Source organism: Panicum virgatum, chromosome 2K (assembly GCF_016808335.1).
Source record: "Panicum virgatum strain AP13 chromosome 2K, P.virgatum_v5, whole genome shotgun sequence".
NCBI lineage: Eukaryota > Viridiplantae > Streptophyta > Magnoliopsida > Poales > Poaceae > Panicum > Panicum virgatum.
Window position 1 is genome coordinate 15486046 of NC_053137.1, and position 14604 is coordinate 15500649.

The following is a 14604-nucleotide window of genomic DNA, read 5'->3' on the forward strand; positions in this document are numbered from 1 at the left end:
GATAATATGCTCGTCTTTAAAAATGAATTTCTACGGGTGAATCACCCCTCACCAGCCTCTAATGATTTAAAAAAGGCGAAAGAGCACCGCGACATTGCCCACGGCCGCCGGTGTGGAGCCCAACCCAAGCAGGGGCGGCGCGTGGTGAAGCTCCCATATCTGCTGCTCCTGCTGTCCTGCATCAACGCACTATAACCGGATTCGGTGGATCTGTTACCATGGTGCTGTGGGAGCCCAGCCCGCTGGCCTGAGCAGCTCCACCAATAGCCGCTGAAGCTCCGCGACACGGGCCGTGCGCGGACGTGAGGTCTGGAGGCCGGAGAAGAAAATCTGCGGCTCCGTGCGCTCCTAACCGGCTGGTCACCAGCGGCCGGCTTGCGGGCAGCTCGCGCCGCCCTGCTCGTGCCACGGAAGCACATGTATAGACACCTCGCGCCACTGTTGGCCTACTCCACCTCGGCTCGGCGTGGAGGAAACCAGACGCCACATGCGTGATGTGCAGTGGAGAAGGCTGCCGGCGCGGAGCACGAGCAAGAGGCCAGACGCTACGCCCACGCAAGCCCAGCTCTGATTCACCTCAGCTCCACTACTTTCCGTTCCAGCAACAAAGCGGCTAGTGCGCCGCGGGGGAGCTCGGCGAGCTCGCTGCCTGGGTCCAGAGCCGTTGCCCATGCTTGGGAGGCTGGCCGCCGAGCCGCACCCCAACTAGCCCTGCTAATGGGTTGGAACCCGCATCATATCCAACCCCACCCAAAATTAACATATTTAGATACCCAACTCCACCCAACCCAATTAGTTAATTTCTCAACTCTAACCAACCCGCCCCATTATAAACGAGTAACCCATAAAAACCCATGGGTTCTACTATGCAGAGGAATTTAGTGGTTCTACACTTAATGTGGGGACCACATATATGTCTAGCCACACTACTTTGCACAGAGTATCTGTCAGTCATATTGACTCATCTCTAAAAATTTCAGTCAATTTCGATAAAAATTTATAGTGTGAACGCGAAGTTTTAATTACAGGGTCCGGCTCTTGATGTGGAGCCCACGTATAGTTCTAGCCACGTTATTTTGCACAGAGTAGCTGCCAGTCGTACTGAGTCATCTCCAACAAATTTCAGTCAATTTCGATAAAATTTTATAGTGTGAACGCGAGTTTTAATTCTAGGGTCCGGCTCTTGATGTGGAGCCCACGTGTAGTTCTAGCCACGCTACTTTGCACAGAGTAGCTGCTAGTCGTACTGAGTCATCTCTAACAAATTTCAGTCAATTTCGATAAAATTTTATAGTGTGAACGCGAGGTTTTAATTCTAGGGTCCGGCTCTTGATGTGGAGCCCACGTGTAGTTCTAACCACGCTGCTTTGCACAGAGTAGCTGCCAGTCGTACTGAGTCATCTCCAACAAATTTCAGTCAATTTCGATAAAATTTTATAGTGTGAACGCGAAGTTTTAATTCCAGGGTCCGGCTCTTCATGTGGGGCCCACAGGTAGTTCTAGCCACACTGCTTTGCACAAAATAGCTGACAGTCGTACTGAGTCATCTCCAACAAAATTCAGTCAATTTCGATAAAATTTTCTGATATAAACACGTGGTTTTAATTTCAGAGTCCAACTCTCACGTGGGACCCACATTTATATATAGTTATACTATTTTGTAAAAAGTATCTATTTCATCCCACCCCAACCCGCCTCAACCCGCATTTATATAGAACCCGCCCCGACCCACCCCATTAACTAATACAACCCATTTTAAATCATCCAAACACACTCCATTTCAAAACCCACCCCATAAAACCCATTTCAACCCAACCCATTAACAGGCCTAACCCCAACCACCACTGCACGCTAGAGCAGAAGCTCTGCGACGGGCCGCCGCCACGCCGGTTAGGCCCCCTGCTCCTGCGTGTGGCTGCTAGGCAAGGCCGGCCATGGTTTGGGGATGGGGCTGGGCTTCTGCATAGAAACAGGGGAGAGGAGAGACAGAGGGGTGACCCGAGCTGAGGACAAGGGCCTTGTTTGGTTTTGTAGCATGGTAATGAATAGTAAACTTTGACTGCTAATTACGGTGTCAAACAAAGCCAGTTTACAAAGCCAACTTCAAAACCCCCGCGCTAGTGACCCTGAAGAATCTAATGAGGCCTTTGACCGCGCGATTAGAGGATGGTACTGTAGCATCACTATAGCTAACTAGCAATTAATTACCGTCATTAGATTCGTCGCGAAAAGTTACACCCATCCCTAAAAAAGTTTTGTAAATAGACTTCATTTAGTGTTTCATGCATGCAAGATTCTTTTTTCGGGATGTGTGCGTGCTAGAATTCTAGCATTGCCAAACAAGGCCAAGGACCCCCGCGCTTCTCGAGAGAGTTTTTAAGCCCGCTTGCTGCTTTCCAAAATGCACCAAGGGCGGGCCCCACCCAAAAAACCAGCTCCATTTTCAGAGGCGGGTGATAGCGTCAACCGCCCTTAAAAATATTTTTTTAGGAGCATATCAAATACTACAGTAGCTGTGCTCGCTTTGTAGGAGCGGGTTGGCTCTTGATCCCCCACTAGAAAAAAATGAAATGTTTGTATAAATTATTTTTATAGTAGTGCACATGCACAAATGAGATGGCTGCGATGCGATTCAAGAGAGGCAGCAGCGATGATACGAAGAAAACGAAGAGTTCTTGCGATGGAAATTAAAACGAACAGCTGCAGAAACTAGGTGGTGCCCTCCTTCGCGGAAAAAATTGGACCAGCCTCCACATGGACCTCATTTGAATTTTACATTCTCAAGATTTATCTACTCGATCTGCTGGTTTCTCCACCATTTAGGAGGCTCTCCTCTTTTTTTTTTTACAATGTTGGAAAACTCCAAATTTAGCTAGGTGAATAGCTATTCTCTTGAAGTTGCTCTTAGCTACTCCCCTCCCACGAAAACCGCTTGTGTCACCCAGGATGGGTGACTCAGACGGACCTCCGTCCGCCACGTGCCGAGCCCCCCCCCCCCCCCCCCCCCCCCCGCACCACCGCCTTCGGACCCTGCTTCTCCTCACCTCCGGCCTTCTAGCCGCTGGTAAGGAGGAGCAGGGTCCGTCCTCTCTAGTAGATCTACTACTTTGTTAGGTTTTTTAATTTTGTCTTTCCTTCAGAATAATTAGGGTAGGGTTTGGATCGTCATTTTGATGTTTTTATCTGGCTTTCTATTATGTACTAGATTTTTTCCATGGGATTTGTCGTCATATCCAATGGCAGCGTGTTCCTCATAGAGGGACCGAGGTATGTTGGCATAGTCCCTCTTTGAGGAAGAGGGATTGGACCTATTTTTTTCCTTTGGTGGAATCGTCATTCCGGCCATTGCTGATACTACCGGCGATGGCGGATTTGCCCTTCTGGTCGCCGCTGGTGATTGTTAGCGATAGTGTCGAATCTTATAGTCGGTTTAATGGATTATGTCCTCTCGGCGCCCTATACTCATTGCAGTGGTTGAGCATTTTGTGCCCTTTTTGCGGTCTTCATGATTGTGAAGTTTTCTATTGGTGAAAATTGCAATTCTCATAGTTAGAGCTTGTGAAGTTTCATGATAATAGAGTTTTCTAAAGCAGTAGACTTCTCCGGATGCAAGAAAGATGAAGGATAGGGATCTATTGGTGTGCTCCAATATAATTTTATTTTATATCAAGGTCTCAGTGGTAAAAGAGTTCTATTTTAATGAAATCCGATACCATTCTAAAAAATTTCACAGATGCCCCTGTTCCCCGAGACCCCCATCGCAGCTCCGATCTAAACCCCCCACCGGCGCCACACACAAACCCTATTCTCGGCGTGTGCGGCAGACACGGCCCGTCTGCACCGCCGGCGGCCAGCAGATGGCGCCCACGGCTGCGCAGGGTGTAGTCCCGGACCAGGGCGTCGACCGCATCAGTGATCTCCCCGATGAGCTCCTCTGCGCTGTTGTCTCCTCGCTTCCCGCCAAGGACGGCGCCCGCACCATGGTCCTCTCCCGCAGGTGGAGCAACCTCCGGCTCTCCGCCCCTCTCAACCTCGACGACGGCGAGTTTGAAACGAACATGGCACCATTTATGCCATTTCGAGTGATTTTGGTGATCGATTAACAACGCAATCAATGAGATTAATACTTTTGTTAAGTGAACATTTCTAGATCCCAGGGATGAAGTAAATAGGCGTAGCAAGGCCCGAAGGGCCGCCCCTACGGTCCAAAGGACAAGAATTGAAGAGACCATGAAGAAATCCAAGTCAAAGAAATCAAGACAGAGATACTTCAGTAGCACCGGAAGAACCGACGCTATAGGCATCGGTGCATTCGATGGTTGTCGGATGATCCGATGGCCTGGCTTTTGATGCAAGCATATGAGGCACCGGTTGAACCGACGGATCCACGAAAAGCATCGGTGCATTGGGCATACTATGTTCCAGAGACGATGTAAAGTGCCCAGAAAAAAATTCTTCAGCACCGGATGAACCGGTGATGCATCGGAGCAAAGCACCGGTGTAATGACATCAGCAAACAGTGTGTCAGAAGCTCAACGGCTACTTCGGGTATGAGAGTGACCGGATGAACCGACGCTACCCCAGGTAGAGGCATCGGTTCATCCGATGATACACAGAATTCTGCTGACCGTTGGAGCAACGGCTATAATACTTGGTGGCCTATATATGGCATCCCCCGGCCATTTGAAGTAAGCTGGAGTTGCTGGACATCCCACACACACCGAAGAACATCTCCAAGCTATACAAGAGCATCAAGATTATATCCTTAGCCCTTAGCACACTTTGAGAGTGTTGTGTAAAGGATTAGCTCTTAGTGAGTGTGATTGCAAGGTCTTGAGCCTTTGTGCTGTGGTTCTCTAGTGAACCAAAACAAGAGCTTGGTGCGCCGGCACCTTGGAGCTTTGAAGGCTCGCCGGCAACGTCGTATGACCCTCCGACTTAGTGTGGAGCGGCAACGACACTTTGTGCGGGGGACGTGGAGACCTCATCCTTTGTGGAGAAGCTCCTTAGTGGAACCCGGGGCCAAGGTGACCGTGATTGTGTTCACGGAAGAAACTTGGTGGCCGAGTAGCAATACTCTTAGTGAGTGCTACAACAATGTGGATGTAGGTGTGCCTTTGTGGCTAACCGAACCACGGGATAAACACCCGCGTCAAGAGTTTGCTATCTCCTATCCCGCTCATTAAGCTTTCGCATTTCATACTAGCAATTTGTGTGCCTTTACTTTTATAGAATAGTTTCTTGATAGGAAAGGCTATAGGTTGCTAAACTCTTTTGGGATAGGGGTTTCACACTAGAACAACCTAGTTGCACATCTAGATAGTATGTTTTAGTTTAAATTTTGTGCAAACTAATTGGAGCCATAGTTTAAGATTTTATTAGTGACTAATTCACCTCTTCCTCCTATTAAACTAGAACACCCGATCCTTTCAGAGTTTGTGCGCCCCCACCGGCAGGTAGAATACCTCAAACTCCTACACATCACACGCATCCTGTCCGCCCACCGCGGCCCCGTCCGCCGGCTTCGCCTCGGCAGCATCTGCCACACATCCACCACCTCCGGTGACTGGTTACGGTCGCCGGCGCTCGACAAGCTCGAGGAGCTCCACTTCCGCTACGAGTTCATGGAATTTGGGCCTAGGCAGAATCGTCTGCCATCCTCGGCGCTGAGGTTCTCCGAGCTCCGGGTCGCCAGCTATGGCGGATGTGAATTTCCGGACGATCTTGGATGCGTTACGTTTCTGAAGCTGAGGGAGCTCACCCTCTACCAGCTCAGAATCTCAGACAGCGCCCTCCCTGCCATGATCTCGGCCTGCCCAGCTCTCGGCAGCTTGTTGCTCGTGGATAACAATAGCGTCCGCCGTGTCCGCATCAGCTCTCCCAGACTAGTAAGGCTTGGCATCTCGGTTATTGAGGCACGGAGACGGAGCAGTGTGGTGATGAAAGAACTCATCATTGTGAATGCTCCCAGCATGGAAAAATTGCTGCTATTTCGGATAGATGGAGGCCTCAAAAACATCCATGTGAAGTTTGCACCAAAACTTGAGGTTCTTGGCTGCCTGTCAAGTAAGAGCATCTCCAAGAATTTGGCAAATCGAGTTGCCATCTTTGATTTTTGGCAAAAACGTTAAAAATACTCCTCCAACAGTTTGGCAAAAGACTTGGCAATTTTTGGCAACTTGGGAAAAACCAGCCTCCAGCGCGTAAATATACGCGCGCGGCGCGCGGTTGGCATCGTGGTTTCTAGTCAGGTGGGAGGGTGAAAAAAAAATAAATAACAGAGAAGGGTTCCTGATTTAAGTTTTAAAGAGGTGGAAGGGCATAAATATAATTTTGTTTCTCTCTCAAGGTTTCTGATGTAAGTTAGATCTGGATTTGGCAAGTGAATTATGCCAAAATGTTGGAGATAAAGCTTATTTTTTTAGAAGTTGGCAAAACACAAGATATTCCAAGTAAAATATAGCAAACTCTTGGAGATGCTCTAACATGCTAAAAGTATAGCTCGAGAGTACAGTTTTTCAGGTGACCATGTGTTTGTGATTTTAATTTGTCCAAATCTGTTTAATTATCTTGCTAATTGTTAATTACCTTAATTTGTGCAGCGTAAGTATACTCAGCTTTTCTGTTTCGTAATTATTGTCTCAGAAATTGGTTTCCATCAGTCCCGTAGAATCGATGCAAACCGTGAAGAGTTTTTCACTCGTGGCGAAACATTTTAAGTTGGATAACGTCATGGATTTCCTCAGATGTTTTCCATGCCTGGAGAAGCTTTACTTTATGATGAACGACCGACCCTGTTTTCTTAATTATTTACAGGTTTTTCACTCTTGCTTGATCACCCGTTTTCTCCGCTGTAAATTGTGCAATTTATGACCTCCCTTTACACATTTCAGCCAATAAGTTCATGGGAGGATGAATCTGGACAATTGCTCAATAGCGGTCCATCTATTGAGTGTCTTGATCGGCATCTCAAGGAAATAGTACTGATAAACTATGAAGGAAGCACTGGAGGTGCCAACTTATTCGCTACATTCTTTCTTATGAATGCAAGAGTGCTAAGGATGATGGAGGTTCAAGTACCTTTTTATTGCACCACAAAATGGAGGAAATGGAAGGCTGAACAGAAACGCGCTTTACCAAAACGGAAAGATTGGGCTTGTCCAGTTGCTAAACTTAATTTTGTGCATCGTTCCAATTTCGAACATCATGAGGACGAGTACATTACACAAGAATTGCTGAGTTATGATAATCCCTTTGGCTACCAGTTATGATTATTTTTGTTAATTATTAGCGTATATGCATGTACATGTGCTCTAAGGAGAGTTATATATTGCCGCTATTAGTTAGTGTTATTTGTCTCCAAACCAGAATGGATCCTCTTATATTGATTGAACTCTTCTGAAATTTTTCCATTATGCAGTAATGAATAAAGCGTGGGTCATAAGTTTTTAGTTGTTTTGTTCTGCTCTGCTCTGTTCATCAAATGAAGCCACTATAACTGCCCGCTTTTGTCTTTAATTTTTTTAATGTGCAGTAATGTAATATTATATTATTACTCCCAAACAGTAGGGAATTTAAAAGGATGGAATATAATAGCCACGATCGGCACTGACGACATGCTACTTTCACACCCTAATAATTGGATTCAGACAGCTGAAACAAAATAGAAATACATATTCAGATCCAGTGGGCTGTGACAACTGACAAAGCAGTACCTGAAAATAACTCCAGCATGTAGTTGAAACTGAGGAGTAGCTAGCAATGTTCTCATGCATGTTAATTACTTTAACCATCCAATATCTCCTTTTAGCATGGGCGTCGAAGACAAACTAAAGTTGACCACCCGTGCGGGGTCATGCATGTATATATATTGTATATTCAATATGTGAAGTATGCACATATGTGTTACTTGTCTACTCTTTTCGCAAATAAAGAGGTGGACAAATCTTGATCTCATCTCACAATAACTCGACGGCAAGACTAATTATACAGGCATATGGTTTTCTTTTTCTCTAATTAACAAGAATCTCTTCATAATCCATACCTTTGATCGATGTCTGTAGATTGTGAACAGTAAACATTTTGCACATGCCTATGGTCCACTCCTCTTAATAAGCTACCTCAAAAAAATCGAAACAAGAGGATAAATTGTTCGCGATATATATAGTTTTTTATTTTCTTGCAAATAATGCAAAGTGAGAAGATGGAAGGAGATCCCTTTTATTTGAAAATATTCATTTTACAACCTCAAACTATAAAAAAGTCATATTTTCAATTATAAAACTGGATAACGAGGACCTTCCAACTATCGAACCCAGACAAATTTGGCCATTGAGTGGTTTCAAACACGGTTTTGTATTTAAAAAATAAAATTTCTAATTAGATCTAAAATAATAAAAACTAATCCAATTTAAATTAGAAACATATGAAACTGGTATCTAAATTTTTCCCCCGCCTGCTCCTCGCGCGCACTCCTCGCGCAATGCTACTCTGCTCCGTTCCTGCGTACGCGACACCCACGCGCCGCTTGGGGAGAGAGAGGAGGGAGTGGAAGAGGGGGCGTCGTAGGGGATTGGATCGAGATGGCGGCGGGTGAGGGAAAGAGGGAGGAGCACGGGACAGTGGAGAGGGATAGGTTGGGGAGTGAAATCCTAAGCTCTTATAATAATTATTGTTGCCCCAAAATGAAATCTATTTCTCTCAACGACTTGGTCCAAGGGGCATTGGGTTACATAGGGTAACCAGGAAGCTGCGCACGCCTCCAAGACGTGGGACCATGAGATCTATTTTCCTTTTCCATTATTCTTTATTCAATCATTTTTATATTGTCATTATTGCTTATGTGTATATTGTCTATGTCTATAAATTATGTGTAAATTACGTATGTAAATTAGCTAACAACATTTCTTGTGAAAGTTGTGACAAAAGTTACATAAAAGTTGTATAAGTTACATATGACAAAAAAGTTGTGGTACAAAATTATCAAGTGAGAACAGCTTTTAGAAAAATTATCAAGTGAGAAGATGATGTGAAAAAAATTATGCGTGCAAGTTATACATATATATTATAACTTTTTGCTAAGTTATCATTTGAAATTTATTCCTAAAAAATATGGGTATATGGTGTGTATGTTGTAAAAAGTTGTAACAAAATTATTCTGTTAGAAGTTATCAGCAAGAAGTAATTATGACATTCCAGAAATAGAAAGTTGCTGGAATTAAATTTTCCAAAATTGGAAAGTTCAGAAGAGGTCAGTGATTGTCGGGAATCGCTCGCTGAAAGCCATCCCAGCATGCGCCCGCGAATTAGCAGTCCTCCTGTTTAACCCCGATTCTACCTAGGCGGCCACACAGAAGGTTGGAAAAAAAACCACCGTGTAATCCCATCAACGGTTGAGATCACCCCAGAGGTTATACCTAGCCCTATCTAGTAAGAGCATCTGCAAAAGCATATCTAAATCTGACTCTTTATAATCTCATTTTTGCTATTCATTAAGCTAGGATTCCCACTCTATATTTCGGTACACTCCATCAGACTATAGTCAATCTCACTCTTCATTCTGTCCATTTCACTCCATTCCCATCTTCCTTCCTGACCTCCTTAATCTGCTTGGCATCGCACACCGCCGCGTGCTGTCAAGACAGTCGGCCGACGAGCTCCGCGGTCTGGCTTGGGGACCAAGGTGTGCGGCAGAGCAGAGCTCGGCGAAGGGGCACTCGGCGGGGAGATCTAGAGCGACAGGCCGTCGGACTCGTTATCCTCGTCGAGGTTGGAGGTGTAGACGGGTGTAAAGCGACCAGATGAGGCCGAAGACCCCCAAGAGGACCCACCCTAGCAAGTTGTTGCTGAGCCCCTAGCTCAGCCCGTTGTCCTCCCTCGACATCCACTCATATACAAGTGCCAGCTCTGGGCGACACCGACACGGTCACCGCGCCCGCTGTGGCCCACTGTGGCCAGCAGCGATGCGCCAGCGCCCCTAGCATTCACGGCGGCTGCGCTCTTGGCACCCTTGAGTAGTTGACTGCACCCTCTTGCTCCTTAGCAGAGGGGCACGTGGAAGGGAGCAAGAAGCACGCAGGTGGCGGGGAGCTCTGCGGAGGGGCACGTGGCAGGGAGCGAGAAGCAGACGGTGGGGAGCTCAGCAGAGGGGTGCGCATCGGGGAGCTTCGTGCTCGAGAAGCAGGCGGCGTGGATCTCAGCGAAGGGGGGGCGCTCGAGGATGACTAGCGGGATAGCGAGGGGGCATCTTTATTTCCAGAGTCTTTGGATCCTGTTTTTGAGATGTTTTATCTTTTTTTAGCTAGCTGAATCAGGATAGCTAGGCTGTTGGAGATAGATAAGGCTGATTGGCTTGTTAGGTCGAGATCACGACCACCATCACATAGTACTTTCCTGGTTAGGTCTTGTGTGCTGCTGTTGGAGATAGATAAGGCTGCCTGGCTATATTTCTCTGATTGGCTTTCCTTTGTTTGCGTGCTGCCGATCCTCCATTCGCAGCACGAGAGGAGGTCGTGCCATGGGGGGCAACCACACGAGGGCCAAGAGGATAAGGCTGGAAGAGGAACCCCGCCGCCAGGAACTGCCACCCCACAGAGGAGATGGCGCCGGCGCCGGCGCCCCCGATCTGATCAGCCGCCTCCCCGACGACGTCCTCGGGGGCATTATCACTCTTCTCTCCACCAGGGAAGGCGCCCGCACGCAGGCCGTGTCCCGGCGGTGGCGGCCCCTCTGGCGCGCCGCGCCCCTCAACCTGGAGGTGGACTGCGGCCTCTGCTGGCACAACGCCAAGGTCGACGTCCTGGCCACCAACAAGATCCTCGCCGGCCACGCCGGCCCCGGCCGGCGCTTCGTGGCCCCCCGCCTCAACATCCACCACGACGTGGCCGACGGCTGGCTGCGCTCAGGAGCCCTCACCGGCCTCCGGGAGATCAAGTTCAGCTACTCATCTGTGGACTCGCTGCCGCCGTCGGCGTTACGGTTCGCGGCCATCCTCCGCGTGGCTAACTTTGGCAACTGCCGCTTCCCCGACGAGGTCGCGCCGTCGCTGAAATTTCCCCACCTCAGGGAGCTTTCCCTGCTCGAGGTCGCCATATCGGAGGACGCCCTTCACAGCCTGCTCGCTGGCTGCTGCGCTCTGGAGATCCTCTTGCTGGAGCGCAATGCCGGCATCGGCCGCCTGCGCATTAGCTCGCCGACTCTGAGGAGCATCGGCTTCAGTGGACCTTGGGAACAACAAGGCTCAGAGGCCACCAAGTTCCGGGAGCTGGTCGTCGAGGACGCTCCTCGCCTTGAGAGGTTGTTGCAGCTTCACCCCGACCGGGGTCCGGGAACCATCCATGTGATGAGGGCTCCTAAACTCGAGACAGTGGGATTGCTTTCAGCTGCCATGTCCAAACTCGAGTTACTTGGAACCACACCTTTTGAAGTGCCTACATACAAACCCTTTTTTTTTTCGTCCAGTACTCATTATTCAGCATTTCTGTGTCCTGGCTATTCATGAATAATATTGTCGCTGATGTCTCCTGATCCTTCATTTGACAGAAAATGATTGCCCTAAGCTTGGGAACCTCGATGGAGACTGTAAAGGTTTTGGCCCTTGAGTCTGTGGGGCCTAATCTGGACTCAGTTGTCGACTTCCTCAAATACTTCCCTTGTGTGGAGAAACTATATCTCATAGTTAGTGTTTGTCTATCTAGCTTTCAATTCAAATATGAAATAAAATAAATTATTATCTAATATTTTCGCTTTCTTTATTCAGTTTAAACGACTGGAGGCTATGAAAAACACGCGGACCTATGATCCACTAGATCCGGTTGAATGCCTGGAGCTTCATCTCAAAAAAGTGGTCGTGGACGATTATGGTGGCATGGGACCAGATGTTGACTTCATCAAGTTCTTCGTTTTGAATGCAAAGGTGCTAAAGGAAATGTATTTGGATGTTGTCCCCAGCTGCAATGACAAGTGGATGGCGAATCAACGTAGACGACTTCAACTGGACAACAAAGCTTCACCAGACGCTCGATTTGCATTTGACAATCGTGCTGCAGGCGCCTCTCCCCCCGAATTTTGGAACGATGATCCCTTTGAGTGGTTTGACCAGCAAAATTTCCTTAGATCTGCTAGAATTTTGGATTGATCAGAAAGGGGACCAACTAGCATATATTTGTATGGCAATCGTGCTGCAGACATCTATCTCTCTCCCCAAATTATGCGCATATATATGGTGCGCGCGGATAGTGGGGAGCCAAAATAATGCTGGAGCATTTGATGGTCGTTCATAAGATTGTGTGTTTTTTCTGTCGAAGTTTTATCATAGAAGTATTTCTTTATTCTTTTTTGAAAGACCCACAATTTCCATCAAACTGGTGTCTAATTAGGATCTCTATCTATGAACATTAGGCGATCAAAAAATGATAATATTCTCTTGGCATCATGTTCATCGACTTTTATGCTTGGTAACAACTTAGACTACTTAATGTTGCGATCGCGGAGCAACCAGATTGTCATCATGAGTATTCACAGTATGTGTAGAACTTGAGCATTAAGTGGCACGGCTACATTAGAGTATATCCTGGGTGTTATGCTTCTTTGGCATACCCATTTTTTTTATCCTGGCGAAACTGGTTGGAAAGATAAGAAGGTGCTATTGGAAGAACTTCCTGTGAAACTCTTTGCCACGGTAAAACGGGAGTACACGAGTATTTTTTTTATTTGCATTGGAATTGTTCCTTTTCCGATCCCGAACTGGATCTCTATATATACGATATACAAGTTTGTAATTTTATTTTATTTAAACAACATTTATTATTGATAGATTGACATCATTCAAAAATAAAATATGCCACAATTATAGTTTTTATAACATAAATATTTGAGATATTTTTGTACACATGCGCGTGCCGCACGTGCACCCTGCTGGTGCTATAAACATTGCATGCATCTGCAAGCAAACTACAGTTTCCAAATTCTCTAGCTAGACTTATAATCTGAGCCTGTCAAGGGTCGAGGGACAATATCTACGTGTTGAGGCTCTTGGTACCGGTTACAATGCTAGACAAGCCATGCATCTGTTCCAAGATGATATTGTCCGCTCTAGCCCAAGACCTCAGCTGTGAGCTCAATTAGGCACTTTGCGGTGTCAACCCTGCAGATCAAAGAAAACCAAGGAGGTCTGTGAATCAGAAAGCCAATCCAAAATTGCTTTCCTAAGATGACCTTCACATTCAGCTGTTCTCGAAAAACTCAAGAAGACAATAAAAAAAGGGATTCATGATTCGTTATTTAGAAGAAAGTATAAGAGAATAAGGAAATAATAGATTTGTTTCATTCAGGAGAAATAATTTCAGGGCGGCCTCAAGAGCCGCATCTGTTGTTGACGCTCAATAACGACCAATTCTAGGCGTCAACTTGATCAGAAAATCCTGAGAGTTCGCATTTCTTACACGCATTATCTATCAAACAAATCTCTGAACACACTTTACCCCTAGAGAATTGCAAGATGTGTTTTCAAGCTAATTTGGAGGTTGCAAGCACACTTTGGTCCAAAATAAAATCACAGATAAAATTAGAGCGCAGATTCAGGCTCAAATGGACCAAGTGTAGCCCAAAGACCAAATCAAACCGGCTTAGGACAGGCCATACCTCGATGTTCAGACAAAGGAAGGCCCAAGACAGCCCAGCCCCAGCAGTTGGGGGCGGTGGGAGCCGCTGGCAGGCCAGCTGACCATGCTAGTCGCCCGACCAGCCCATGGGCCCACCGCCTTAACCCTTCGATGTGGCAGCTTATCATTGGCTCACAAGGTCGGTTCACCGAGGATTGGCAGCGTCTCACCCGTGGCTCCCTGCTATAAATATGAGAGGAGGGGGTGAGGATGAACAAACACACACACACACACACACACACACACACACACACACACACACACACACACACACACACACACAACACACACACACCACTCAAGTCAAGCTCTCTTGCATTAGTTCTACAGGTTAGAGGAGTTTAGGTGAAGTCTAGGAGTCATCAAGTCCCCGAAGTTGCTCAGGAGTTCTGATATGGGCTATTCTTTAGTTCTCTTGTGTAATTCTCGGTTGTTTGTAAAAGATTTAGACTATGGTTACCAATATCTATTTGAAGTATATTCTGAGTTATCGGACTTATATTTTATGATCTGGTTGCGTTACCATTCCATGCTTGCATTGTGTGATCGCCCTATGCTTGCAATGGTTAACATATTAGCTTTAGAACTATGGCAACTGCTCTAGTATTCGTATGTTTGCTCTAGTGTGATGTCTGTCCATTCGGAGAGTGGGGGCTCCACGCGGGACACTAGACTATCGCTTGCTAATGTAGACGCATGGTGTCTAGAATAGTTAAGTATTGCTGGATGTCGCACTTTCCCACAGTTTGTAGAGGTAGCCGGTAGGTGGTGACAGTCCTGTACTTGGCCAGTAATCCTCTACATTCGGATTGAGAGGTAGGAGGTGTACAAAGCCGCATAGTTTGGTCGGACTTCTCTCGTCAAGCTATAGGAGCGGTCTCCCTATTTCAGTACTAAAGAGTGACTTTGATGCATAATGTTTTATCCGGTGACGAAGACCGAG

The 14604-nt window shown here is 46.7% G+C and overlaps 2 protein-coding genes across 2 annotated transcripts; both read left to right on the forward strand.

The window, feature by feature from the left end:
* The first annotated feature begins 3857 nt into the window (after positions 1-3857).
* Positions 3858-10227, forward strand: LOC120695145 (F-box/FBD/LRR-repeat protein At5g56420-like). Its single transcript, XM_039978454.1, has 3 exons — positions 3858-4041; positions 5416-6066; positions 10046-10227. Exons 1-3 carry the CDS (start codon positions 3858-3860, stop codon positions 10225-10227), a joined length of 1017 nt encoding a protein of 338 aa, XP_039834388.1.
* Positions 10228-10243: 16 nt separating this feature from the next.
* On the forward strand, positions 10244-12381 carry LOC120668621 (F-box/FBD/LRR-repeat protein At1g13570-like). Its single transcript, XM_039948365.1, has 3 exons — positions 10244-11425; positions 11542-11676; positions 11759-12381. The coding sequence occupies exons 1-3, from the start codon at positions 10517-10519 to the stop codon at positions 12134-12136; spliced, it is 1422 nt and encodes a 473-aa protein (XP_039804299.1). The 5' UTR covers positions 10244-10516; the 3' UTR covers positions 12137-12381.
* The last annotated feature ends 2223 nt before the right edge of the window (positions 12382-14604 follow it).